Source organism: Balaenoptera musculus, chromosome 12 (assembly GCF_009873245.2).
Source record: "Balaenoptera musculus isolate JJ_BM4_2016_0621 chromosome 12, mBalMus1.pri.v3, whole genome shotgun sequence".
Classification (NCBI taxonomy): Eukaryota; Metazoa; Chordata; class Mammalia; order Artiodactyla; family Balaenopteridae; genus Balaenoptera; species Balaenoptera musculus.
This window is the reverse complement of record NC_045796.1, coordinates 73,756,624-73,784,090: the sequence shown is the minus strand read 5'-3', so window position 1 is coordinate 73,784,090 and position 27,467 is coordinate 73,756,624. Positions and strand designations below refer to the sequence as shown.

Here is a 27,467-nt window from a genome sequence, read left to right as displayed (position 1 = left end):
TAACAGTCAAGTAGAAAAATTGATTTGAACAGAAACTTAACCTAAGGAAATAAAAATAATTCAAAGGTACGAAAAAATTCTCAATGTTATTTATAAGAAGGGAAATAAAAATTTAAACTGTATGAAGATACCCGTTTTCATATATCAGATTGGCAAAAACAAAAAATGTGTGGGTAAACACGGAAAAACAAATTGTCACACAGAGCTGGTGAGAATATAAATATACATAACCTTAAGACAAAGCATTACACTATTTAAATTGCAACTGCGTATATCACAATATCTGGAAATTCTGCTTTGAAAGATTTATCCTATAGGTGTGCTTGTATATTATGTAAGTATATTGCAACATTATTTACAATAGTAATTGGTTGTAAACAGTATAAATGTCCATCATTAGGAGCCTAGTTAAATTAGGATTCATCTATGAAAGGAAGTATTTCTTCGGATATAAAAAATGAAGCTCTTTATGTAGTGTTAAGGAAAGCTCTTCAGAGTATGTTGTTAAATGAAAAAGGCAGAGTTTGGGATTATGCATGCATGTTTTTATCTACTTATATTTACAGAAAGTATTCAGTAGTCTTGATTGTTTACACAAACAAAACTGGGTGGTTGGAAACAGATGGGGGAGAAACTTTTGGCTGTGTACTCTTTTGTACTCCTTAATTTTAAACTATTATATTTACCTATTCAAAACAATGTAAAAATGTGTAATTAGTGATATAAGAAACTTGGAAGCATACTTCTTTTTTTTGAGGAAAATGAAGCATTGTTACATTTTCATGGTAACTATTTCCCAGGGTAATACACAATAGATACTAAAGACTCTCTTATTTTAGGTAGAAGCAGTAAGCACTTCGGTGCAGGATTCAAGTGTACTGGTACAGAGAAGCACACTGGACCTCATACTCTTCTGTTTTCCATTCCACATGAGTCAGGTAAAACAATAATGCCAATATCAACATAAGGCATTCTTTCGAAATTCATAGATTCCTGATGTGTAGTTATTTTTAAAATTGGATTTAAGTTGGATTCTTTTGTTTTATAAACCAGTAAGTACATAGAAAACAAGTTCCCTTTTTAAGGAGTGGAATTTGTGAAATTTGGGGGAAAATAAGATTTATTGATTTGGATAAGAATATGAAGAATGAAATAGATTATTTCATACCTTTAAAAAAAAGTTTTAACCTTTAAAAAGCAAGAGGTACTGTTATTCATTGCTAGCTGTGAGTAAGCCAAGACTCTGAGACCCAGGCCTTCTACCTAGCTGTTATCTCTGTCCTAATGTCATCTTTTCTTGGTTTGGTGATTTTGGGGATGTATGTCAGACCCTTAGCAGAGTTGGCTGTAATTTGAAAGCCAAATATTTAGTTACTCTGACATTCTCTAGTACAGTTGAAATTTGAACGAGGGTTTGAACTGCACAGGTCCACTTATATGCAGATTTTTTTTCAGTAGTAAATACTACAGTACTACAAGATCCACGGTTGTTTGAATCCTAGGCTATGGAACTGCGGATATGGAGGGCCGACTGAAATTATGCTTGGATTTTCCATTAACTGTCGGCACTCTTAACCCCCTCTTTGTTCATGGGTCAACTGTACTTTCATGACAGATGAGAATAGCTCACTTAAATTGTAAATGAAGCTGGAACTTAATTTAATCACTATCCTCATTTTTTAAGGAAGTGATCTAAATTCTTTTGAGTTCTAAATTCTGATGAGCAATTTAGAGCACCAATGTGTAAGTATTCAGAATGGTGGAACTACATACCTAACAAATGTAATAAGAAATGGAAAACTTTTACCTTGGAAAAGTAAGTTTGTTTCTAAAATGCCATTAGCAGAAAAGACTATTATTTGGGATTTTGTAAGAGCTGTGGTTAGTAGATAACTAGTGAATTTTCATTATGATTGGCCATGCTCAAATTTTTCTTTATTACTTTATTCAGTTTGAAATTGTTATTAATAATTGAAGAATCTTACCCTTCATTGCCTATACTGTTCCCTAGTAATAGGAACAGTATTTTTATAGGGGTGGGACATAAACCACCCCCAGTTTCTATTTTAAGACTTGCCATCCTTAAGCCAGGGGCCTTTATTCTGCCTCTGGCTTTTCACAGAAACGGCTGCTGGGGCATATCAGTGTAGTCTAAGCTTACCAGTAGAGAGGTGGGCAAGCAGCCCGCAAGGTAAGAATGATTTTTTTACTTTTTAAAAAGCTTATAAAAGAAAACAAAGGAGATTATGGCAAAGAAATATATGTGGCTCAAAAGCCTAAAATGTTTATTAAAGAAACTCTTTTGTACTCCTTAATTTTAAAGGTATTAACCTTTGCTCTTAAACATTCCCATTGCTTTCTTCCCTTTCAAACTTTCAGCGCTATTAGTCCTTCAGTATACTAATAGATGATTCAGCAAGATCTAAAGAATTAAGTCATGGTAGACTTAAATTGAGAAGAACAGTGTAATCTCACTAGACCAGTACTTCTCAGCCTTTTTTCAGCCTGAGCTTCTTTCAGTACTTTCTTACTCTACCACCTCTGTATCCCTACCCACCAAGAAGATTTTCTCTGCCTTCCTTCTGTAATTTGTATTATGAAAACAGTAGCTGTGTTGAATATGTTTTTTAAAAGTACATGCTCCACCCAGACCCAATTCTAATACTCTTCCCCCCCATTACTATACCATATTATTAGATTACCTGAGAAAAAGGATCAAAGGATCATGACAGAGTAATCTTTGTTCCCCACTTTCCTCCTTTACATGTCTTGCATGTAATAAACTCATAACAAGTATTGATTGCAATGGTAATTTAAGAGAGCCTTCATTACCTTATCCCAAAAAGAGTGATTGCTGTTAGGAGTGTTAGCACTTTACAAGTTTATTAGACTCTTTTTATTAATTTTATGGAAAGTTGACCCTAATCTCTAGAAGTTAGACCTTTAATTGAGATTATAATAGAATTTTTTTCCATATTAGCAATACGTAGTGATGTCAATAGTAATCAAGAAGTGACTTCTTACTTTCTTAGGAAAGTAAGCTTTTCTCTCAAAATAAGATTGGAAGACATTAGTACTTTTCATATCTTGTGACAATATCTGTGACCTACATATCTGAGGTTAAATAGGTAGATCAGCAGTTCTTTGGTTTCAGGACCCCATTACACTCTTTAAAAATATTGAGGATCCTAAAAATTCTTTTGGTTATGTAGGTTAGATCTATCTATGTTTATCATATTATAAATTAAAACTGACAAATTTTAAAATATTTACTAATTCATTTAAAATAATAACAAAGTTATCACATGAGTACAAATAATATTTTTTGAGAGTATTTTCCAACATGTTAAAAAGAATTAGTAGATTAGCATTGTTTTATATTTTTTGCAAATCTCTTTAATGTCTGGTCTAATAGTAGAAAGCAGAATGCTTGTATCTACTTCAGCATTCACTCTGTTGTGATTTTTTTCTTTTGATTGAAGTATATGGATAAAATTTGTTCTCACACAGATACTAGTTGGAAAAGGAAGGAGTATTTCAATAGTCTTTTTTGTTAAAATAGTATATTTTTCTTTGATACTACACCAAAACTCAACAAGCTATAGTTTTCAAAACAATTAGTTGTAATATGGAGTCTAAAACCATATCAATGAACTTTTCATAGTGCGTTTCATTAAAATCCACTGCTCTGTCTTGCACTTTGAATGGATCTTTTACCCATACATGCTTTTGTAACATCATGATTGGTTGTTTGGAAAGTGTTGTTTTACTGAATTATGCATATCACCCAAGTGTTAACACAGCAACAGTCACATTTACTAGTATCACCACTGATCTCATCAGTAAAGTTTGTTAGGTATTGGGAAGCTTTCAAGCCAATTCAGTTCAATTCAATATAATTTCAAACCAAATACAAATTTTCCAAAATTCTAATTTTCTCTTGGAAGCTTAAATTTTATTATTTGTAACAATGAATATTAATTGTTTTCCTTGAAGTGACAGGCTCACTTTGTTTATTTTTGAGAAAATGTCTGCCAGGTGTCCAAGCCTGAATAATCATAGATCATATCAGTCATTCTTGCAGGTAAAAGTGGTATTCTGTGACAAATAGCTGGTAGTTCACCTCACAATTCAAATAGTCACACAAGTGCTTTTCCTCGAGACATCCATCATGCTTCAGTTTACAGTAGGAGTGCTTTATGTATACTTTCATTACACAGAATATTAAAAGACAGGTACTCAAGAGTCAATATTTAATAAAAATAAATGTTTGCTGTTTAATCGACATTCTTAAGTGAAACTTTTTTCTTTTTTTGTTTTTGACTTTTACTGTAAATACATAACAGTAAAAAATACAATGACTACAAGTACAGTGGATGCCACTCTGGTACTGCTTCTTTTTGTGTTAAGATGCCAGCAGTTTTACCCACTATTGCATGATCAGAGCAAATGTTAAAACATCAAAAAAGGCAAATAACATCTTGGTATTGTTTTATAATTTTTTTTTTACCTTGTGGTCCTCCTGAAAGGCTCTTAGAGATCCCCGGGAGTCTGGGAACCACCGTTTGAGAATTGCTTAGATGAATAGAAGACATCTGTGTTCAGATGAGTGACCGTATTTTGGCAGCTGCTGATGATCTGTGTTCTGTAACGTGTCAGTTATTTCTCTAAGATTCCTTTAAAATAAGCAAGTTGGGTGAATTCCTTTCTAATATTGGCTGTCAAAAAGCATGGTGTAGTAAAAAGTTGGGTAGTCTGATTAAGGAGAGGTGCATACTCTATCAGCTGGGCACCAACAAGGCATTTAAGTACTTAGGCCCTGTGAGGCTCTGGTCCTTTATTCTAAAGTGGTTGTGAGACTAGGTGATTTCTACCATACCTTCTAATGCTCAAATTCCAAAATTCTATTCTAAAGTGATTATCTAGTAATATTCTTAAAATTGACAGCAATTTAATTAACTGCTTTCCTTTTTTCTTTTAACTTGAACTCTTTTAGCTGAAACCAGATCTCCTTTAGTAAATCATATTTTAAACATCTAATTAAGGCTATTAGAAAAGAGGCAAAGAAAAAAGTGAATTATTTCTCTTTAAAAGACCTGGAGTAAAATGAAAAAAAGATATTAAGATTTGTTAAAGCTGGGTGATGGTTACAAAAAGGGTTCATTATATTGTTTTCTGTATTTCTCCGTGTTTGAAATACTACAGGATAAAAATTTTAAAAAGAACAGGAAATGAAAGACTTGGAATTGATGAAGATAGTGAACTTCTGAACAGTTTATTTATAGTCAGTTGACACCACTATGAGTGTGAACGACTAAAGGCATATTATTTTCTTGTGTCTGTCCCTTCTGGCTCCAATTTCTTTGTTTCTGACAGATTTTGCTAATATTGGATAAGATAAAGAACTTTAAAATGGAAGTTAAACTATTTCAGTTATAGTTTTAGCTATGCAATTAAATAGCTGTGTTATCCAGCTTTTCTGTTTCCTAATCTGTAACATGGAAGTAATAATTCCTGTGTTTGAAAGATCAAACGAGATAATGTTGTATGAAAGGACCTCATAAACCCTCAAGTTCTGAATGTACTGTGAGGTATTATTTTTTTAAAGAGGAAAGAAAGTAATATATTTTTGTATGTGATTAAGTACAACCACATTCCCAACTGTTGCAGGCCACTCGACCAGACATGATAAGGATCTTGTCAGCAGCCCTGCACGTAGTATTAAGGAGGGATATGTCCCTGAACCGAAGACTTTATGCCTGGCTTCTCGGTAAGTGTTTGATGTGTGTGGTCTTAGCTAGGAAAGGATGAAGGGAAATTTTCCATACATAAGTATTATCAAGTTTATGTATGTCCTAAATTAAGAAACTAAAAGTTTACTTAAATAGACAATAAAAATAAAGACAGTAGGAGTTGTGTATGGTATGAAGAAATCTCAAAAGCTTCTTAGTTGAAGAAGCTGTTTTAATCTATAGGTCATGTTCCCTTTGACAAGATTTTTTTCCCCTTATAAATTGAGGCTGTTATACTCTAAGTATGTAGACAAAGAAGGATAAATTCATAATCAAAATAATGACATAATATCCAAAACTTGAAAGGAATCAGGACTAGTACTACTGTCCCACACATGGTACCTGTCTCCCACTCAGGCAGTAAAATATTGTGTACACTTTGTTCTTCCATACTTTTTGTGAGTGTTTGGCCTGTCTTCACAACTCTTTACTGCCTAGAGTGAGAAGACACAATATAACTTATTTTGGATTTTCTGAATCTTCAGTTATTTCACTGATTGAAAAAAACCAAGATAATTCTGGAAGTTTACTATGATACTCACTTATGTATTGAATTGGTTTCCCTTTATTAAACTATCTAAAATGATCTCTCTTGCTGACATTGATTGGGCTACTAATTGGTAAGTGTTTAGTGCTGTTTTTGAGATATTTGCTGTTTTGGTATTTAGTGAACAACAGTTTTAAGAATTCCATTTTAATTTATTTTACAATTTGTTTCCATGGAGGTTTTGATAACAACGGTGCTATCATAGGACCCAGAAGCACAAGACACAGCAATCCTGAAGAACACGCCACTTACTATTTCACTACCTTTTCAAAAGAATTGTTGGTTCAGGTAATGGATGCTTTCATTTCATTTTTTGGTTACTCCGTGACCACTGTAGTTACTCAACAAATAACAAATAAGACAGAGTCCTGCCTTAAATGAATTAATTTACAGTTGAAGGGGTGGAGACAGGACTCACAAACTTCCTAAGAATGACTGTAACAAGCAAATGGCTGCAATAAAATAAGTAAGTAATGGTAAGCTAGACTCACTTCTGTGTCAGTCCTGAGATCTTTTTCTTCATTTACTGTGTTTTCATGAGTTCATCACAGCATAGTTGCAGCTTCTCACCTGTCTGTCCTATGGAAGTTGGAGCTCTTCCAAAAATGAGCCAGGACCTGTGTTATTTACTCTGAAATTCCAGGGAAATTTGGGTTGCAACAAGAATCTAAATGTTAAAACTACTTTTGTAATGGAAATATTAAAATGATCTATAGGCTTATTTCATATTATTTTTACTTCAATTAAATTTATTCAAGATATCGTAAACTGAGAGAGTACATGGTATCTGAAACAGTTTGAAATAAGTGAGGTTATAAGAATACAGTTTTGAGTTACTAATGGGAAAATAATTGCATAATAGTAGATACTGCCATGATAACGAGTGATAGTTTGGGACATGTTGACAGTCAAGAGGAACATTTTTATCTTTTAGGAAATCAAATAATTCATGAATTTATTTTTCTATATTTTCTTTACATTTTCTCTAGAAAAAAAGGTGGAAAAGTTAAGCCCTTTTTTTCTTCTGTCAAGAGAAATGAGTATAACTTTTCTTTTCCCCCTAGCAGAGGAAAAAAGCCAACTTCAGCAAAAGAACTTCAGAAAAGCAATAGGAGATGTAAATCTCTGTTTACATATGCTTGTATATAAAAATATTTTTCTTAAGAAAATATCTTTGAATTTGTTTACTTAAATGACTAATGTACTTTTTCTTCTTTGAAGGCAATGGTGGGGATCTTACAAGTGAATGGATTTGGAGAAGAGAGCACTTTAATGCAGGATCTAAAACCTTTTCGTATTTTAATCAGTTTACTGGACAAACCTGAGCTAGGTAATATATACTATCCTAACTATCCTAGGGCATAAGATCATAAGTGGTTGTTTTGTATTGCTTCATGATAAAAATAAGACAAAGTCATTACTTAGAAAAATTGCTGTATTTTGAGGTGGCCTTTTAAATACAGGTTCTCAACAATTTCTCACCTAAAATTCACTCTATTACATTAAGAAGATACAGATGTACATTCAGCTGGTATGTTATCATATGTCTACCCTGTACTACATAGGTAGCAGAGGAGTCACCTTAAAGGTGCTATCTAAGCTCCTCAATCCTGATTAAGGTACTGAAATCGAAACACTGATGATCTGTCATGACTATCTTATAGTTCACAGAACTCAAGGATTTGAGCAAAAATATTTTAGTCACATCCCTCAACCTTCTTCCCCACATCTGCTTTGTTTTATGTGTTTTCCCTTTCTTCACTGTGTACTTCTTATATACTAGATCTCTGGGAAAGATAGTTATGGCACCTGGGGCAGAAATTAAGAAAAACTGAAAATATTAGCAACGATAAAGTGAAATAATAAAGTATGTAGTTTTATTAAATTATGTGCAGAAGTTTTCGCAAATATGCATAAGTTCTCTCACCAAGTCTTAAAAGAAAAATGAAAAAATTTAAATATAAAAATAACTTGATTGTACCAGTGGCTCTGTTACGTGGTAATAGATGGAAGTTCAGGAAGTTTTCTGAGGAGATTGGATCTCTTATAGCAGTAAAGTTTAGCCTTGTGCACTTTTGTATTATTTTAATTAATAATAGTAATGTAAGTTACATTCATTGAATACTCATTATATTCTGGGAACCATGCTACCCATCTTACAGAATTTTTCCTAACCCTTACACTGATGGTCCCATAAGTTTGCTATTATCCTCATCCTGCATGAAGAAACTAAAGCTCAAAGAAGTTAAATAACTTGTCCAAGCTAATAGAGCTATTAACTGGGAAAACCAATTTCCCGGATTTTGTAATTTCTATTAAGTCAACCTATATAGTTAAATAAACATTTGTTCAGTCATTTACTATTTTAGTGTTAGCCTCTCAGGATGTGAAGTTTAGTTTCACTTCTGGAAAAAACTATGTTTTCAAAATACTTGTTTTAAAGCATACTTTAATTGTGCCAATTTGTAGATAATCATGATTTGTAATATTAATTATTGTCTTTAATATGTATATTAATTTTAGGACCTGTAATTCTAGAAGATGTCCTCATTGAAGTGTTTAGAACATTATATTCTCAGTGTAAAGCAGAATTGGATCTTCAGATGGAACCACCCTTCAGCAAGGATCACGCTCAGTTAAGCAGGTGGATTACCAAAATATTATGCACGGCACAAAGGTCCTCCTTTATTAATATTTGTAAAGTAGACATTGCTATATGAAATTTGTGTTATGAATGAGTGAGTTTGATTTAAAGTATCACTATATTTTAATAATGTGAACTCTCATAATTAACTGCGCTGACCTTTCAAGCAGGCATGTGTAGCATGAGTGCTGTGTACAATGCCAGCACCTTCCAGGGTTGCTTCTCAACCTCACCAGTTTAGAAAACTAAATTTTAGCAGTTAGTGTGAAGATATAGATTCCAGGGAATTCATCCACACTTACCAAACTCACAAGAGATTAGCTTTCACATGTCAGTTAATAATGAAAGCTGTACCTTGCTTGGTAACCAGGCCTGGTAGTTTGCATGGGGTAGTGCCCTCTTGGTGCCTTGACACACTCAGGAGACCAAAGTATAGATCAGAAAAAAGACTTGAACACAGAATTAACTGAATCAGGGGGCACTAGGCGTTCTTTAAAGACTTTTTTTCAAGTGATGGTTCTTTCTTCTTTCAAATTATTTCTATATGTATATATGTGTGTGTTTATATATACACATATTTTTTTTAATCCCTGGGAGAAGTCATATAACATTAGCATATCCTCTTCTCTAAGTCAGTGGTAGACACATGCTGACAAAGTCTTACTTTTTCATTTCTTTTCTACTTTAAGGAGCCTACCTGTTTTCCAGTCTCATCTATCATTATGACAAAGGGTCCAAGACAACAATTTCTTTTACATAGTTTGCATTTTATTTAATTAATTAATTAATTAATTATTTTTGGCTTCACTGCGTGGCTTGTGGGATCTTAGTTCCCTGACCAGGGATTGAACCTGGGCCCTCAGCAGTGAAAGTGCAGAGTCCTAACTACTGGACCGCCAGGTAATTCTCACTTTGCATTTTATTAGTGTCACCTTGGTGACACTTTGGAGATAACCTGGGCTTTCCTAAAGCATACTTTTATATATTAAAACTTTTTAAGACAGTTTTTGATTTCTGATAAATATAATCCCCTCTGATTTTTGTTTGAGCAGCTAATATTGACTAACCTTGTACTCTGTTTCATTCTGTACACTGCCTGATAATTTATTTTGTCCCATAGAGTGTTTAATTAGCCTTTCGTGCTATAACATGCTAGTTATATTGACAGTACATCACTATATAGAAAAATAATTATTTTAATTGTTAGGAAGGGTGACAGGAGATGGTAGTTAGGTGGGTATTTAATAGGCTAGAGGGCTCCCACTTGAAATAACAAAGTTATTTTTCCCTGATGGAATTACAGTAAGAGTGGCTATTGACAGTATTACTTCTTTTTGTTGTTATTGTTTTTCAAGCTAAAAATAATAATTTGATTGAAACTCACCAAGATAAACTTAACCTTTCTCAAACAAATCCTGAATAGTACAGGAAAGCAGACAAAATTCTTTCAGAATCAAGGCTGTCAAAATCAAATCACTGGGCCTTCCCTGGTGGCGCAGTGGTTAAGAATCCGCCTGCCAATGCAGGGGACACAGGTTCGAGCCCTGGTCCAAGAAGATCCCACGTGCCGCGGAGCAACTAAGCCCATGCACCACAACTACTGAGCCTGCACTCTAGAGCCCGCAAGCCACAACTACTGAGCCCGCATGCCACAACTATTGAAGCCCGTGCACCTAGAGCCCGTGCTCCACAACAAGAGAAGCCACCGCAATGAGAAACCTGCTCACCACAACGAAGAGTAGCCCCCGCTCGCCACAGCTACAGAAAGCCTGCACGCAGCAACGAAGACCCAACATAACCAAAAATTAATTAATTAATTAATTAATTTTAAAAAAACATCACCACTCAGTTTATATGTGCCAAGGGAAACAAAGGAATTTAATGCCAAATTCACCATCAGGCTCTCAAAATAGTTCAAAAAGAACTTCCTGTTCTTCTGCTGGAAGCACAGCTATTTTTCTTATGCAAGGTTAATTTCTGATCTTGATCATACATTTGAGTTATGAAAACTCAAATTTGGAAAAATAACTACACATAAAGTGATAAAGTGGCAGTAGATAAAAATTATTTGTTGCAATATTCTGACTAGCAAGTTTTCTAGCAAATACTTAGGAATATGTACTCCCCTAACATCATTCCACTCACATTTAAATTTGAAAAAGTAGATGTTATATTTATCAGTTTTTGTTTTTTCTTTTTTTTTTAGTAAATTAAGGGAAAATAAGAAAACAGCAGAACTGATTAAAACTGCCAACCTTCTCTTTAATTCCTTTGAGCCTTATTATATGTGGGATTATGTTGCACGTTGGTTTGAAGAATGTTGTAGGTACGTTAAACTGTTTTATTCATTTTCATTTAATAGCATTCAAAGCCAGTCTTTGTTATTTTTTTTTAAGTTCTTGAGTTTAAAGAAAAGAATGTTCTTTTATACATTTTACTACTACTACTGACAACTATCATTTAATGGCCATAATCTTTCTCTACCATGTCACTCTAGAATACAGAATCATTGATCGTATAATCTTAGATTTGAAAAGGAGTTTAGAGATGAGTTATTCAGTCACCAGCATAGATGAAAGATTTTCCCTCTCCAATCTATAGTAATCCAGTTTTTCTTTGTTGTAGAGAAAATAGCAAATTTGTGGCTGGTGCCTCAGCACACTTTCCCAAAATGCTTCTCACTTTGAATAACAAAAAAGTCCTCGGTCACTTTTATGTTTTTAAAAACACAGAACCAGCCCATATTATCATCCACTCCTTAGGTCATAAAGCTTAAAAAATGCTCTGAAAACCCAGTAATACTAGTGAACCTGGGTAGAATTTCTGTCTGGATTCTAGACCAAATTCTCTCAGCAGCAGATTAACCTCTCAAGCCTTGGGAGCATAGAGTCAACAAGTAAGCATTTATGATCTCGGGATTAGAAGTCTTTTAAAAATATAAAATTAATCCCTTTAATGATTTAGAAACTTGCTTGTTTACTCATTGAACAGCTACTGCGCACCCAGTGGAAAGGCACTATGCTAGACTTATAGACAGTGCCTGCCTTCAAAGAGCTCACAGCAAGAACAAGTAAGACATGCTCATGCGTATTCCTAGTACTGTATTAAATTAAAGGTTACGGGTGCCTTAAGAGAGAGATTAAGATGTGGTAGGAATGTAGAGGAATTGTGGGTGTCTTTTCACCACCTGGCCCTGGCCCAGGTTTCCACTTTGTTTTCACATTCACAAACATACACATATACCCTTCTTTAGCTAACCTGGACTATTCCTTGAACAACATTAACTGAGCCTTCAGTGATGCTGCTGAGCCTTCACTCATGTTATTTTTTCTAAAATATTCTTCTCCCTAGCGCATCTGGTAAGGTCCTGTAAAGGGGTCACCCCCTTTCAGAAGCCTTCTATGACTCCCTCAAACCTCCCATCAGAATCAGCTTCTCCTACCCTATCACATTGTTACGTTATTTGTCTATAGGCTTATATTTCTTGCTGGCTAGGGACTGTAGCATATTCTTACTTTGTGTCTTCAGAGTGTAGGGCAGTGTATGGGCAGATAGGATTAATGTGATTTAATGCACATATTTGTTGGAGGAATAATCTCTACTACCTGTATCAGAAGAGGCTTCTTGGAGGAGGTACCGTTTGAAGGATGGCTGCATTCTGGATGTGAGAGAATGAGGCTGGGAGAGGGTGCCTATCCAGGGGGACAGGTTGGTATGAACAAAGGCCCTGAGGTTAGAAATCAAGCAGCAAATAGTCCATTTTAACTAGGAGATGACATCTGTAGTGGGAGAAATAGGAAATAAGTCCCAAATAGAGAGAACCAACCAGAACACTTGGAAGTTCAGGATGGGTGTCATAGGGAGAGGTTCAGCCTAGGAATCTTGCTTTGGGAATTTTCCATGTAGAGATACAGTAGTGTCCTAGGGGAAAGGGAACATACTTCATCACAAGAAGTTAACCGTGTGCATCCCAATGTTGACATGACTCATTTAGAAAACAATGATGTCATCACATGTATTCACATCACTTGATAGGATACTTGATAAAGTGAATTTTGTCCTTTTAGGAGGACACTGCATGCCAGACTTCAGATTGGGCCTGGAGATATTAACGACTCATCTGAGTTACAGCTGACCAATTTCTGCTTACTGGTGGATTTTTTGTTGGATATAGTTTCTTTGGTAAGATCACCTTGGTGAAAAAATATTGAGGAAATGTAATAACATAGTTCAAATATTTCATTTTGGAAATAGACCTCATCTTCAAATAAATATCATTTTTAAAATCAAATTGATTTTTCCCCCTTTTGGCATAGCATTTTAAATAAAATTTTTGAAGTGTTTTGTCCTCTGACATACATTATATATAATACATATACAATTCTTATATAATACATGGAATATACTTCATAATTGCATGTTATTGAAGTCTTACATGTTTAGTATATAATAGTCTAATGCTGCATTTGTATTCATTAATGATTCTATTAAATGAAGACTGTTGGAAATCTTCTCCCCTTTTCTCTCCTCAATTCTTTGCTTTCTCATGTTGAAGCCCACTAGAAGTATGAGGGTGCTGTGTCAGGTATGACATTCAGCCTGTTTTGTTTCTAACTGATTGTATTCACTTTCGTTATGTTATAATTTCAGTAATGTAACAGATAAAACTGGGGTTCTTTTATAGTACGTGCTTCGAAGTACTTAAATTGAGAATTTGGGAATAGAAATTTTACGTCATTAATAATAAATGACCCTACAATGTTCATTAAGAGCATGGTACATATAAAATGAGTAAAATTATTTCTTTTTCTTATATATTAATAAATTAAAAATTAAATAACATAACTTTGGAGTTATACACTGTATAAACTTTTGTCACTTGGCTTTTATTTTCAGGAGACTTATATTGAAATCCAGACAGAACACTTGCCCCAGTTGCTGCTCAGGATGATATCTGCCCTGACAAGCCACCTCCAGACATTGCACTTGACTGAACTCACAGATTCTCTCAGGCTCTGCTCAAAGATCCTTAGCAAGGTTCAACCTCCTCTGTTATCTGCCAGCACTGGAGGTGTGTTGCAGTTTCCAAGTGGGCAGAACAACTCAGTCAAGGAGTGGGAAGACAAAAAGGTAACGTTTTGCTGTTATTTTTGGTACTAGACCAATTATATTTCTTCAAGGCAGAACAGTTTCTAACTAAAATCACTTAACACATACTCATTTAAGTATTCATCAGTCTTTCCTAGTTCCCAGTGCTGTGGCAGTAGACCGTCTTGTAGGCTTTTTTTTGGCTCTAGTGCAATTTAACTGTCTATATCCACACTTTCCAAAAGAAATATAACACAAGCAACGTATATAATTTAAAATTTTCTGGTAGCTACAGTAAAAAAATAAATAAATAAATAAAACAGGTGAAAATAATTTTAATTGTATTTTTACTTGGCCCATTAGAGCTAATAATATATTACCATTTCAACATGTAATCAATATAAAACTGATGTAACATAAAAAATACTAGTCAGATATTTTACATTCTTTTTTGTACTGTCTTCAAAATTCCACTGTGTATTTTATGCTTACAGCACATTCAAATACTAAATTTTTATTAGAAGTACTTAATCTATACTTAATTTCGTAAAATTTACATTTGAAAAATTAAATTCACATGCCTAGGTTGTTCGAAACATGCTTAAAAGTTTTCTCGGAACTAAATTAAGGATCACTTTTAAAATTTTAATTAAAGTTAATTGCATTAAAAAATTTAGTTTCTTTGTCAGATCAGCCACATTTCAAGAGCTCAATAGCCACATGTTGCTAGTAACTATCCTATTAAACAGCAGGTTTATAATCCAAACTTTATTGGTCCTTTTCTTATATATACACTAAATTTTTGACATGTTCTTCTTGAAATCCAGAATCTTTTTGCTCTCCTCAGTCTTCCAGATTCTTAATGCTTACTTTATGATGTTGAACAGAATTGTAACACAGTTGACCCTTGAGCAACACAGGTCTGACTGAGTGGGTCCACTTATATGTGGATTTTTTTTTTCAATAAATATATTGGAAAATTGTTTGGAGATTTGTGACAATTTGAAAAAACTCTCAGACAAACCGCATAGCCTAGAAAAATCACAAAAATTAAGAAAAAGGTATGTCATGAATGCATAAAATATACATAGATATACATATAACATACAAAATATGTTTTAATATATTATTTATGTTATCAGTAAGGCTTCCAGACAACAGTAAGCTTTTAGAAGTTAAGTTTTGGTGGTATCAAAAGTTACATGTGCATTTTTGACTGTATAGGGGTTCGGTACCTCTAACCCCTGCATTGCTCAGGGTCAACTATAATTTTAATGTCTGGCACTAGTACCATATTTAAACACCTATGAAATGGGTGTGGAAAAATCAGCAATTTAAAAGCTTTCAGGTTTATAATATTACATGTACTTTTTAGTAAATAGTAATGAAAACATTCACGGAATCACGTAATTCCGTTGAATTTAGGCACAGGGGCACTATGTCAAAAAAAAGATTTAAAAATTTCTAGCATATAAGGTCGTTACCTAAATCCTGTGGTCGTGTAGTTGCCCTTACTTTTTTTTCAGTTGCTTTTTAATTTTGTCAGCCAGGCAAAATACATTATCAGGATGATCTCATACAGCCTTGTCCATCAAGTCTTAACCCTAGAACTTTTTTCTTGGACCTTCTAAATATACTGCTTTTCATGTATGAAATGAACATTACCCTCAAACAATTTAAATATATCCCAGGATTATCCCACATAAACTAAAACTAGTCTGTCTTATTTTCCTTCCTACCTGCTTATTATTTATATGTGAGAAATATTGATTCTGTTGTTGGACAGTTCATTTTGTTCTGCTGTTTTTCCTTAATTTATGCCTCTAGGATCTTCTTAGGAATAAATCTAAAATAGATATTAGCTCTTATTGGTTTGGTTTTTATTTGAATGAGATTAGTGAAAGCAGGGGAGGGACCTTAGCAGTCTCTCAATAGCATATTCAAGTATGTGAATATTTACTATGTAGAAAACATTTGGAGGCACTTTATTGGTGGTTACAGGTAAAGTAAATGGGAACACCCATTCATATTAAATGAAAGACAATTAAATAATATACTTTTTTAATATAATGGTTGATTAACCTTAGATATGCTTCCCCCCCTCCTACCCTTTGGTCTTCCTGCCTGTTCCCAGGGTTTCTACGTTCTTTTCTATTTTTTTGCTGAAGCACAGTGGTATTATCTTCACTGAGATGTCTAATATTGATCATATTTGAAAGCTGAGAGTATTTTCAGTGTTCCTTTTTTTGAAATTGTAATTGAAGGAATGATTCTTTTGAAAATTATAAATCTAATTTTTTCTCCATGCACTTAGTACATTTTTGTAAAATCAGTGTATTGGATCTCTATACCCAAATGTAATTCCTTTCTATTTTCAGAAAGATATTTTACTATAAAATAATCTGAACTATAGTTATGTAATATAGACCATACAACTAAGTGTTATAAATGTATGCAGGTGTAACTGAATTTATAGCACGAATTCTATTAATGTAATATCATCCATTGTTTTATAATCCTTATATGAGAAAGATTAATACAGAAATAATAATAAGCTAATGACAATTTGACCATTTAAATAAGACTTATTTTTTTTAAATGTATTAATTTCAAAGGAGAAAAATTGACAAGTTCAGTTCTGTTGCCTCTAAACTTTGGCATTGTAATGTGAAAAGTTCTCATGCTGTTATAGAGACAGTGATCTGTGGTGAAAGGAGGACGAAGTTTAGAATCATCTCATCTGAGCTCTTCTACCTACTAAGTTTATTTGCTATGACCTTGGGCGAGTTTTGTTTTGAACTTCCCTGAGCCTCAGTTTTCTTACCTTTGAAACGGAGAAAACAACCTCTCTTTGTTCGGCACCCACTCTATGTATCCAGCAGTGAACTAGGCACACCTAGGTGAACTCTGCCCTTCCTGACCCTTTCTTTCTGCTTGGGAGACATATATTAAACAAATAATTGCATATTTAATTATAGTTGTGATAAATGTATGAAGGAAAGAATGGAGTGGTAGGAATGTGGAAAAGGATCAGACCTAGATTGGGGGCCACGAAAGACTTTCTTGAGGACGGATTGTTTGAGTGAAGCTCTAGAGGAATCCGGGCGGGTGAGGTAGGAAGAAGAGAGCCCTTGACAGAGGAAGGAGCATTTGCACAGACTCTTAGGCAAAAGGAGCGCTGTGCAGACAGGGAGGGGAGGTGCTACTGTTGAGGTAGGCAGGGACCGAGTCTTACGGAGCCTTTTCGCTGTACTAAGGCTTTTATTCTTGATCTTCAGAGCGATGGGAAGACACTGAAGGGAAAAAAGCAAGTGACATAATCAGATTCGTGTATTTGAAAAATTAGTCCGAGGGAGGGGATATGGGGATATAAGTATATGTATAGCTGATTTACTTTGTTATACAGCAGAAACTAACACAACAATGTAAAGCAATTATACTCCAATAAAGATGTTTAAAAAAAAAAAAAGAAAAGAAAAATTACTCTGGCTGCAGTGTGGAGTATGGATCTGAGAAACAGAAATGGATGTGGGGAGACCTGCAGTAGTGCAGATGAGAGATGGTGGTAACATGTACTTAAAAGATGGGGGAGTAAAGACAGAAATGGATGGATTAGCCACGTATTGAGGAGGAAAAATCAATAAGCTGTAGTAATGGATTGGTAGGATAATGAGCGATCACTAACATTTATTGAAGGTTTACTAAGTGGCAGGTTCTACGCTGTCTTACTTAATCCTCATTGCAACTGTAAAATGTGGGAATTTGCCATCTCAATTACATAGATTAGGAAGTTTGGAGAGGTTCAGTAACTTGCCAAGGTTCGGAGAGGTTCAATGACTTGCCAAGTGGGAAAGTGGCAGACTCTTAGCTGACTCATGGCCAGCACCCTTGACCACTGTACTGGAATGGATGTAAGGAAAGTGTGTAGGAGAGGTAGAGAACGTACTAAGAATCGCCCCTAGATTTCTGCCTTCCTGTGTTGATGAATGGTGGTGTCATTCACTGAGGCAGAGAACACCAGGTGAGGCCCAGCTTGTAGCATCAGAGCATTTAGTGTGTATACCTTCATTGATCTTCCATAAGATCACTTTTTAGTGATCTTATTCAACTTCAGATTATGCTCTGGCACAATCACCCAAGGAGTTTGTGATATGTATAGCTTTTGTTTACTTAAACTAAGCCAGAAAATATGCTTGATGATTGTACTCATCCTATCTTTATAGAGAGGGAACAGTTAATCATTATTATTAATAATGATGAAGTTATTCTACTTCAGTAGCTGGTTCATTTTTTGTTTATACTGTAATTGTCTCTTCTCCTCTAGATTATAAACAGTTCCTTTTGTTCCAAATATCTAATGTGGGAAATAATGTCGGTTCAGTAACTGATTGTTGAAAGAATGTAAGCTTAATAACAAACACTTAAATAGTACTTTACATATTTTAGACAGAAATTTCACTTCATATGGTCCCAAATAGAAGACTTATTAGATTTTATTTCTAGTTTTTGTTTTTGTTTTTGTTTTTGTTTTAACATCTTTATTGGAGTATCATTACTTTACAATGGTGTGTTAGTTTCTGCTGTATAACAGAGTGAATCAGCTATACATATACATGTATCCACATTTCTCCTCGCTCTTGCATCTCCCTCCCACCGTCCCTATCCCACCCCCCTAGGTGGACACAAAGCACCGAGCTGATCTCCCTGTGCCTTGCGGCTGCTTCCCACTAGCTATCTGTTTTACATTTGGTAGTGTATATATGTCAGTGCCACTCTCTCACTTCGTCCCAGCTTACCCTTCCCCCTCCCTGTGTCCTCAAGTCCATTCTCTATGTCTGTGTCTTTATTCCTGTCCTGCCCCTAGGTTCTTCAGAACCAGTTTTTTTTTTTTTTTAGATTCCATATATATGTGTTAGCATACGGTATTTGTTTTTCTTTTTCTGACTTACTTCACTCTGTATGACAGACTCTAGGTCCATCCACCTCACTACAAATGACTCAATTTCGTTTCTTCTTATGGCTGAGTAATAGTCCATTGTATATATGTGCCACATCTTCTTTATCCATTCATCTATCAGTGGACACTTAGGTTACTTCCATGTACTGGCTATTGTAAATAGTGCTGCAATGAACATTGTGGTACATGACTCTTTTTGAATTATGATTTTCTCAGGGTATATGCCCAGTAATGGGACTGCTGGGTCATATGGTAGTTCTATTTTTAGTTTTTTAAGGAACCTCCATACTGTTCTCCATAGTGGCTGTATCAATTTACATTCCCACCAAAAGTGCAAGAGGATTCCCTTTTCTCCACACCCTCTCCAGCATGTATTGTTTGTACATTTTTTGATGATGGCCATTCTGACTCGTGTTGAGGTGATACCTCATTGTGGTTTTGATTTGCATTTCTCTAATGATTAGTGATGTTGAGCATCCTTTCCTGTGTTTGTTGGCAATCTGTGTATCTTCTTTGGAGAAATGTCTCTTTAGGTCTTCTGCCCATTTTTGGATTGGGTTGTTTGTTTTTTTAATATTGAGCTGCATGAGCTACTTGTATATTTTGGAGATTAATCCTTTGTCCGTTGATTCGTTTGCAAATATTTTCTCCCATTCTGAGGGTTGTCTTTTCGTCTTGTTTATGGTTTCCTTTGCTGTGCAAAAAGCTTTTAAATTTCATTAGGTCCCATTTGTTTATTTTTGTTTTTATTTCCATTCCTCTAGGAGGTGGGTCAAAAAGGATCTTGCTGTGATTGATGTCATAGAGTGTTCTGCCTATGTTTTCCTCTAAGACTTTTATAGTGTCTGGCCTTACATTTAGGTCTTTAATCCATTTTGAGTTTATTTTTGTGTATGGTGTTAGGGAGTGTTCTAATTTCATTCTTTCACATGTAGCTGTCCAGTTTTCCCAGCACCACTTATTGAAGAGGCTGTCTTTTCTCCATTGTATATTCTTGCCTCCTTTATCAAAGATAAGGTGACCATATGTGTGCGGGTTTATCTCTGTGCTTTCTATCCCGTTCCATTGATCTATATTTCTGTTTTTGTGCCAGTAGTATATTGTCTTGATTACTGTAGCTTCATAGTATAGTCTGAAGTCCAGGAGCCTGATTCCTCCAGCTCCGTTTTTCTTTCTCAGGATTGCTTTGGCTATTCAGGGTCTTTTGTGTTTCCATACAAATTGTGAAATTTTTTGTTCTAGTTCTGTGAAAAATGCCATTGGTAGTTTGATAGGGATTGCATTGAATCTGTAGATTGCTTTGGGTAGTATAGTCATTTTCACAATGTCGATTCTTCTAATCCAAGACCATGGTATATCTCTCCATCTGTTTGTATCTTTAATTTCTTTCATCAGTGTCTTATAGTTTTCTGCTTATGAGTCTTTTGTCTCCTTAGGTAGGTTTGTTCCTAGGTATTTTATTCTTTTTGTTGCAATGGTAAATGGGAGTGTTTCTGTAATTTCTCTTTCAGATTTTTCATCATTAGTGTATAGGAATGCAAGAGATTTCTGTGCATTAATTTTGTATCCTGCTACCTTACCAGATTCATTGATTAGCTCTAGTAGTTTTCTGGTAGCATCTTTAGGATTCTCTATGTATACTATCATGTCATCTGCAAATTGTGACAGTTTTACTTCTTCTTTTCTGATTTGGATTCCTTTTATTTCCTTTTCGGCTCTGATTGCTGTGGCTAAAACTTCTAAAACTATGTTGAATAATAGTGGTGAGAGTGGGCAACCTTGTCTTGCTCCTAATCTTAGTGGAAATGGTTTCAGTTTTTCACCATTGAGAACAGTGTTGGCTATGGGTTTGTCATATATGGCCTTTATTATGTTGAGGTAAGTTCCCTCTATGCCTATTTTCTGGAGGGTTTTTATCATAAATTGGTGTTGAATTTTGTCAAAAGCTTTTTCTGCATCTATTGAGATTATCATATGGTTTTTATCCTTCATTTTGTTAATATGGTGTATCACGTTGTTTGATTTGCTTATATTGAAGAATCCTTGCATTCCTGGGATAAACCCTACTTGATCATGGTGTATGATCCTTTTAATATGCTGTTGCATTCTGTTTGCTCGTATTTTGTTGGATTTTTGCATCTGTGTTCATCAGTGATATTGGCCTGTAGTTTTCTTTCTTTGTGACATCTTTGTCTGGTTTTGGTATCAGGGTGGTGGTGGCCTCGTAGAATGAGTTTGGGGGTGTTCCGCTCTCTGCTATATTTTGGAAGAGTTTGAGAAGGATAGGTGTTAGCTCTTCTGTAAATGTTTGATAGAATTCGCCTGTAACGCCATCTGGTCCTGGGCTTTTGTTTGCTGGAAGATTTTTAATAACAGTCTCAATTTCAGTACTTGTGATTGGTCTGTTTATATTTTTTATTTCTTCCTGGTTCAGTCTCGGAAGGTTGTGCTTTTCTAAGAATTTGTCCATTTCTTCCAGGTTGTCCATTTCTTCCAGGTTGTCCATTTTATTGGCATATAGTTGCTTGTGGTAATCTCTCATGATCCTTTGTATTTCTGCAGTGTCAGTTGTTACTTCTTTACTTCTCCTTTTTCATTTCTAATTCTGTTGATTTGAGTCGTCTCCCTTTTTCTCTTGATGAGTCTGGCTAATGGTTTATCAGTTTTGTTTATCTTCTCAAAGAACCAACTTTTAGTTTTATTGATCTTTGCTATAGTTTCCATCATTTCTTTTTCATTTATTTCTGATCTGATCTTTATGATTTCTTTCCTTCTGCTAACTTTGGGGGTTTTTTGTTCTTCTTTCTCTGATTGCTTTAGGTGTAAGGTTAGGTTGTTTATTTGAGATGTTTCTTGTTTCTTAAGGTAGGATTGTATTGCTATAAACTTCCCTCTTAGAACTGCTTTTTCTGCATCCCGTAGGTTTGGGGTCATAGTGTTTTCATTGTCATTTGTTTCTAGGTATTTTTTGATTTCCTCTTTGATTTCTTCAGTGATCTCTTGGTTATTTAGTAGCATATTGTTTAGCCTCCATGTGTTTGTATTTTTTACAGATTTTTTCTGTAATTGATATGTAGTCTCATAGTGTTGTGGTCAGAAAAGATACTTGATACAATTTCAACTTTCTTAAATTTACCAAGGCTTGATTCGTGACCCAAGATATGATCTATCCTGGAGAATGTTCCATGAGCACTTGAGAAGAAATTGTATTCTGTTGTTTTTGAATGGAATGTCCTATAAATATCAAGTCCATCTTGTTTAATGCATCTTGTTTAAAGCTTGTGTTTCCTTATTTATTTTCATTTTGGATGATCTGTCCATTGGTGAAAGTGGGGTGTTAAAGTCCCCTACTGTGACTGTGTTACTGTCAATTTCCCCTTTTATGGCTGTTAGCATTTGTCTTATGTATTGAGGTGCTCCTATGTTGGGTGCATAAATATTTACAATTGTTATATCTTCTTCTAGGATTGATCCCTTGATCATTATGTAGTGTCCTTCTTTATCTTTTGTAATAGTCTTTATTTTAAAGTCTATTTTGTCTGATATGAGAATTGCTACTCCAGCTTTCTTTTGATTTCCATTTGCATGGAATATCTTTCTCCATCCCCTCACTTTCAGTCTATATGTGTCCCTAGGTCTGAAGTGGGTCTCTTGTAGACAGCATATATACGGGTCTTGTTTTTGTATCGATTCAGCCAGTCTGTGTCTTTTAGTTGGAGCATTTAATCCATTTACATTTAAGGTAATTTTCGATATGTATTTTCCTATTACCATTTTCTTAATTGTTTTGGGTTTGTTATTGTAGGTCTTTTCCTTCTCTTGTGTTTCCTGCCTAGAGAGGTTCCTTTAACATTTGTTGTGAAGCTTGTTTGCTGGTGCTGAATTCTCTTAACTTTTGCTTGTCTGTAAAGGTTTTAATCTCTCCATCGAATCTGAATGAGATCCTTGCTGGGTAGAGTAATCTTGGTTGTAGGTTTTTCCCTTCCATCACTTTAAATATGTCATGTCCCTCCCTTCTGGCTTGCAGAGTTTCTGCTGAAAGGTCAGCTGGTAACCTTATGGGGATTCCCTTCTGTGTTATTTGTTGCTTTTCCCTTGCTGCTTTTAATATTTTTTCTTTGTATTTAATTTTTGATAGTTTGATTAATATGTGTCTTGGCATGTTTCTCTTTGGATTTATCCTGTATGGGACTCTCTGCGCTTCCTGGACTTGGTTGACTATTTCCTTTCCCATATTAGGGAAGTTTTCAACTATAATCTCTTCAAATACTTTCTCAGTCCCTTTCTTTTTCTCTTCTTCTTCAGGGACCCCTATAATTCGAATGTTGGTGTGTTTAATGTTGTGCCAGGGGTCTCTGAGACTGTCCTCAATTCTTTTCATTCTTTTTTCTTTATTCTGCTCTGCGGTAGTTATTTCCACTATTTTATCTGCCAGGTCACTTATCCGTCCTTCTGCCCCAGTTATTCTGCTATTGATTCCTTCTAGAGAATTTTAAATTTCATTTATTGTGTTGTTCATCATTGTTTGTTTGCTCTTTAGTTCTTCTAGGTCCTTGTTAAACGCTTCTTGTATTTTCTCCATTCTGTTTCCAAGATTTTGGATCATCTTTACTATCATTACTCTGAATTCTTTTTCAGGTAGACTGCCTATTTCCTCTTCATTTGTTTGGTCTGGTGGGTTTTTACCTTGCTCCTTCATCTGCTGTTTACTTTTCTGTCTTCTTATTTTGCTTCACTTACTGTGTTTGGGGTCTCCTTTTCGCAGGCTGTAGGTTCATAGTTCCCGTTTTTTTTGGTATCTACCCCCAATGGGTAGGGTTGGTTCTGTGGGTCGTGTAGGCTTCCTGGTGGAGGGGACTGGTGCCTGTGTTCTGGTGGATGAGGCTGGATCTTGTCTTTCTGGTGGGCAGGACCGCGTCCGGTGGTGTGTTTTGGGGTGTCTGTGACCTTATTATGATTTTAGGCAGCCTCTCTGCTAATGGGTGGGGTTGGGTTCCTGTCTTGCTAGTTGTTTGGCATGGGGTGTCCAGCACTGGAGCTTGCTGGTCATTGTGTGGAGCTGGGTCTTAGCGTTGAGATGGTGATCTCTGGGAAAGCTTTCGCTGTTTAATATTATGTGAGGCCCGGAGGTCTCTGGTGGACCAACGTCCTGAACTCAGCTCTCCCACCTCAGAGGCTCAGGCCTGACACTCGGCCGGAGCGCTAAGACCCTGTCAGCCACTCGGCTCAGAAGAAAAGGGAGAAAGAAAAGAAAGAAAGAAAAAAATAATAAAATAAAAGTTATTAAAATAAAATTTTTTTAATAAAAATATAAAAAAGTAATTAAAAAAAAGGAAAAAAGAAGAGAGCAACCAAACCAAAAAACAAATCCACCAATGATAACAAGCGCTAAGAACTATACTAAAAAAAAAAAAAAAAAAAAAAAAAAAAACAAGAAAATACGGACAGACAGAACCCTAGGACAAATGGTAAAAGCAAATCTGTACAGACAAAATCACATAAGGAAGCATACACATACACACTAACAAAAAGAGAAAAAAAAATATATATATATTTTAAAAAAGGGGGCTTCCCTGGTGGCGCAGTGGTTGAGAATCTGCCTGCCAATGCAGGGGACACGGGTTCGAGCCCTGGTCTGGGAAGATCCCACATTTCGCGGAGCAACTAGGCCCATGAGCCACATCTACTGAGCCTGCACGTCTGGAGCCTGTGCTCCCAACAAGAGCGGCTGCGATAGTGAGAGGCCCGCGCACCACGATGAAGAGTGGCCCCCGCTTGCCGCAACTAGAGAAAGCCCTCGCATAGAAACGAAGACCCAACACAGCCAAAAATAAATAAATTAATTTAAAAAAAGAAAGGAAAAGAGCAACTAAATCAATAAATCTACCAATGATAATAAGCTCTAAACACTAAAATAAAATAAACATAAAACTAGAAACAAATTAGATGCAGAAAGCAAACCCGAAGTCTACAGTTGCTCCCAAAGTCCACCGCCTCAATTTGGGATGATTCGTTGTCTATTCAGGTATTCCAGAGATGCAGGTACATCAGGTTGATTGTGGAGGTTTAATCCACTGCTCCTGAGGCTGCTGGGAGAGATTTCCCTTTCTCTTCTTTGTTCGCACAGCTCCCGGGATTCAGCTTTGGATTTGGCCCCGCCTCTGCATGTAGGTCGCCTGAGGGCGTCTGTTTTTCCGCTCAGACAGGATGGGGTTAAAGGAGCACCTGATTCGGGGGCTCTGGCTCACTCAGGCCGGGGGGAGGGAGGGGTACAGATGCGGGGCGAGCCTGCAGCGGCAGAGGCCAGCATGACGTTGCACCAGCCTGAGGCATGCCGTGCGTTCTCCCGGGGAAGTTGTCCCTGGATCACGGGACCCTGGCAGTGGCCCTCTGCACAGGCTCCCGGGAGGAGAGGTGTGGATAGTGACTTGTGCTTGCACACAGACTTCTTGGTGGCTGCAGTAGCAGCCTTAGCGTCTCATGCCCGTCTCTGGTATCCGTGCTGATGGCCGCGGCTCGCTCCCATCTCTGGAGCTCGTTTAGGTGGTGCTCTGAATCCCCTCTCCTCGCGCACCCGAAACAATGGTCTCTTGCCTCTTAGGCAGGTCCAGACCTTTTCCCGGAGTCCCTCCTGGCTAGCTGTGGCGCACTAGCCCCGTTCAGGCTGTGTTCAGGCAGCCAACCCCAGTCCTCTCCCTGCGATCCGACTGAAGCCCGAGCCTCAGCTCCCAGCCCCGCCCGCCCTGGCGGGTGAGCAGACAAGCCTCTCGGGCTGGTGAGTGCTGGTCAGCACCGATCCTCTTGTGTGGGAATCTCTCTGCTTTGCCCTCCGCACCCCTGTTGCTGTGCTCTCCTCCGTGGCGCCGAAGCTTCCCCCCCCTGCCCAGCCCCCGTCTCCGCCAGTGAAGGGGCTTCCTAGTGTGTGGAAACCTTTCCTCCTTCACAGCTCCCTCCCCGAGGTGCAGATCCCCTCCCTATTCTTTTGTCTCTGTTTTTTTCTTTTTTCTTTTGCCCTACCCAAGTACGTAGGGATTTTCTTGCCTCTTGGGAAGTCTGAGGTCTTCTACCATTGTTCAGTAGGTGTTCTGTAGGAGTTGTTCCACATGTAGATGTATTTCTGATGTATTTGTGGCGAGGAAGGTGATCTCCATGTCTTCTCTGCCGTTTTGAAGGTCCCCCTATTTCTAGTTTTTAAAATGTCATTTTTTTTAACCTTACATGTCTCATTCCATGCATTGCTTAGACATTAGGAAAGTGATTTCATGAAGTAGATTGAATAAATTATTAGTAGTTTGAAAACAAGGATATAGATCCTAGAGAGTTTTACATATACGTATTTTGTCCTCAAGAACTTAAGCTTAAGTTATGCATATAGCAAATAATAAATATTTATTGAATAGCTTTATATTAATATATTAATTAGAACCGTATCAGTATTTCCTATTAGCATAGATATGTCAATCAATTGTAGAAACTCTTAAGATTCAACCAAATATATAGATTAAGTTGTGAAATGTGAATTAGGTTGTGAATAAGTCAAATCTAAAGCTGACTTCTTTCAAAGTATGACTTTTTAATTTTAATTTCTAATATAATACATGTAGTTACTCAGCCTTCTCTTCTTTTTACACTCTACCAGGTATCATCAGTTTCTCTTGAAAATCCTACTGAAGTGTTTGAAGATGGAGAAAATCCACCAAGTAGTCGCTCCTCAGAGAGTGGATTCACTGAGTTCATACAGTATCAAGCAGACCGAACTGATGACATCGACAGAGAACTGAGTGAGGGACCGGAGGCAGCTGCCATCCCAGTTGGTAGCACATCCTCCGAAACAGAAACGGCCTCCACTGTGGGATCTGAAGAAACTATCATCCAGCCCCCTTCCATAGTCACTCAGGGGACAGCACCCCAAAGTGGGAAGACAGCCCAAAAAACTGCAATGCAGTGCTGCTTGGAGTATGTCCAACAGTTTCTCACCAGACTTATCAACCTCTACATCATTCAGAGTAACTCTCTCTCTCAGGCTTTGGCTACAGAGCATCAAGGGGATCTTAGTCGAGAGCTAGGAGAGACTTCAGACTGGGACAGGGATTCCCACGGTGATGTAAAAGAGAGGAACATAAGTAAACAAAAAACTTCAAAAGAATACCTTTCTGCCTTCCTTGCTGCCTGTCAGCTCTTCCTGGAGTGCTCAAGCTTCCCAGTTTACATTGCTGAGGGGAACCATACCTCAGAGTTACGTTCTGAAAAATCAGAGACTGGTAAGGTCATCTCTGTTTTATTTATTTAAAAATATTTTTTATGGCATGCTTTCCCCTCCCCCTTTATTTTAAGGAACACTCAGATATTAAAACTGGGATTTTTTTAGCCTCTTAATTTTTAAAACTTTTATTTTATTTATTTATTTTTTTTCACACACACACACTGTATTTTATTTTT

The 27,467-nt window shown here is 36.3% G+C and overlaps 1 protein-coding gene across 8 annotated transcripts in view; it reads left to right on the top strand.

The window, feature by feature from the left end:
- Positions 1-27,467, top strand: part of DOP1A (DOP1 leucine zipper like protein A) — a 111,777-nt gene that overhangs the window by 43,393 nt on the left and 40,917 nt on the right. For 3 of the 8 annotated variants that reach the window (XM_036870984.1, XM_036870980.1, XM_036870987.1), the window contains exons 6-15: positions 840-938; positions 5,671-5,770; positions 6,518-6,627; positions 7,561-7,669; positions 8,863-8,983; positions 11,190-11,309; positions 13,051-13,165; positions 13,539-13,568; positions 13,880-14,113; positions 26,668-27,289. In XM_036870984.1, the coding sequence (XP_036726879.1) occupies positions 840-938; positions 5,671-5,770; positions 6,518-6,627; positions 7,561-7,669; positions 8,863-8,983; positions 11,190-11,309; positions 13,051-13,165; positions 13,539-13,568; positions 13,880-14,113; positions 26,668-27,289 (1,660 nt within the window). The remainder of the gene's footprint in view (positions 1-839; positions 939-5,670; positions 5,771-6,517; positions 6,628-7,560; positions 7,670-8,862; positions 8,984-11,189; positions 11,310-13,050; positions 13,166-13,538; positions 13,569-13,879; positions 14,114-26,667; positions 27,290-27,467) is intronic. The other 5 variants (XM_036870986.1, XM_036870983.1, XM_036870988.1 and 2 more) reach the window with 2 other exon arrangements.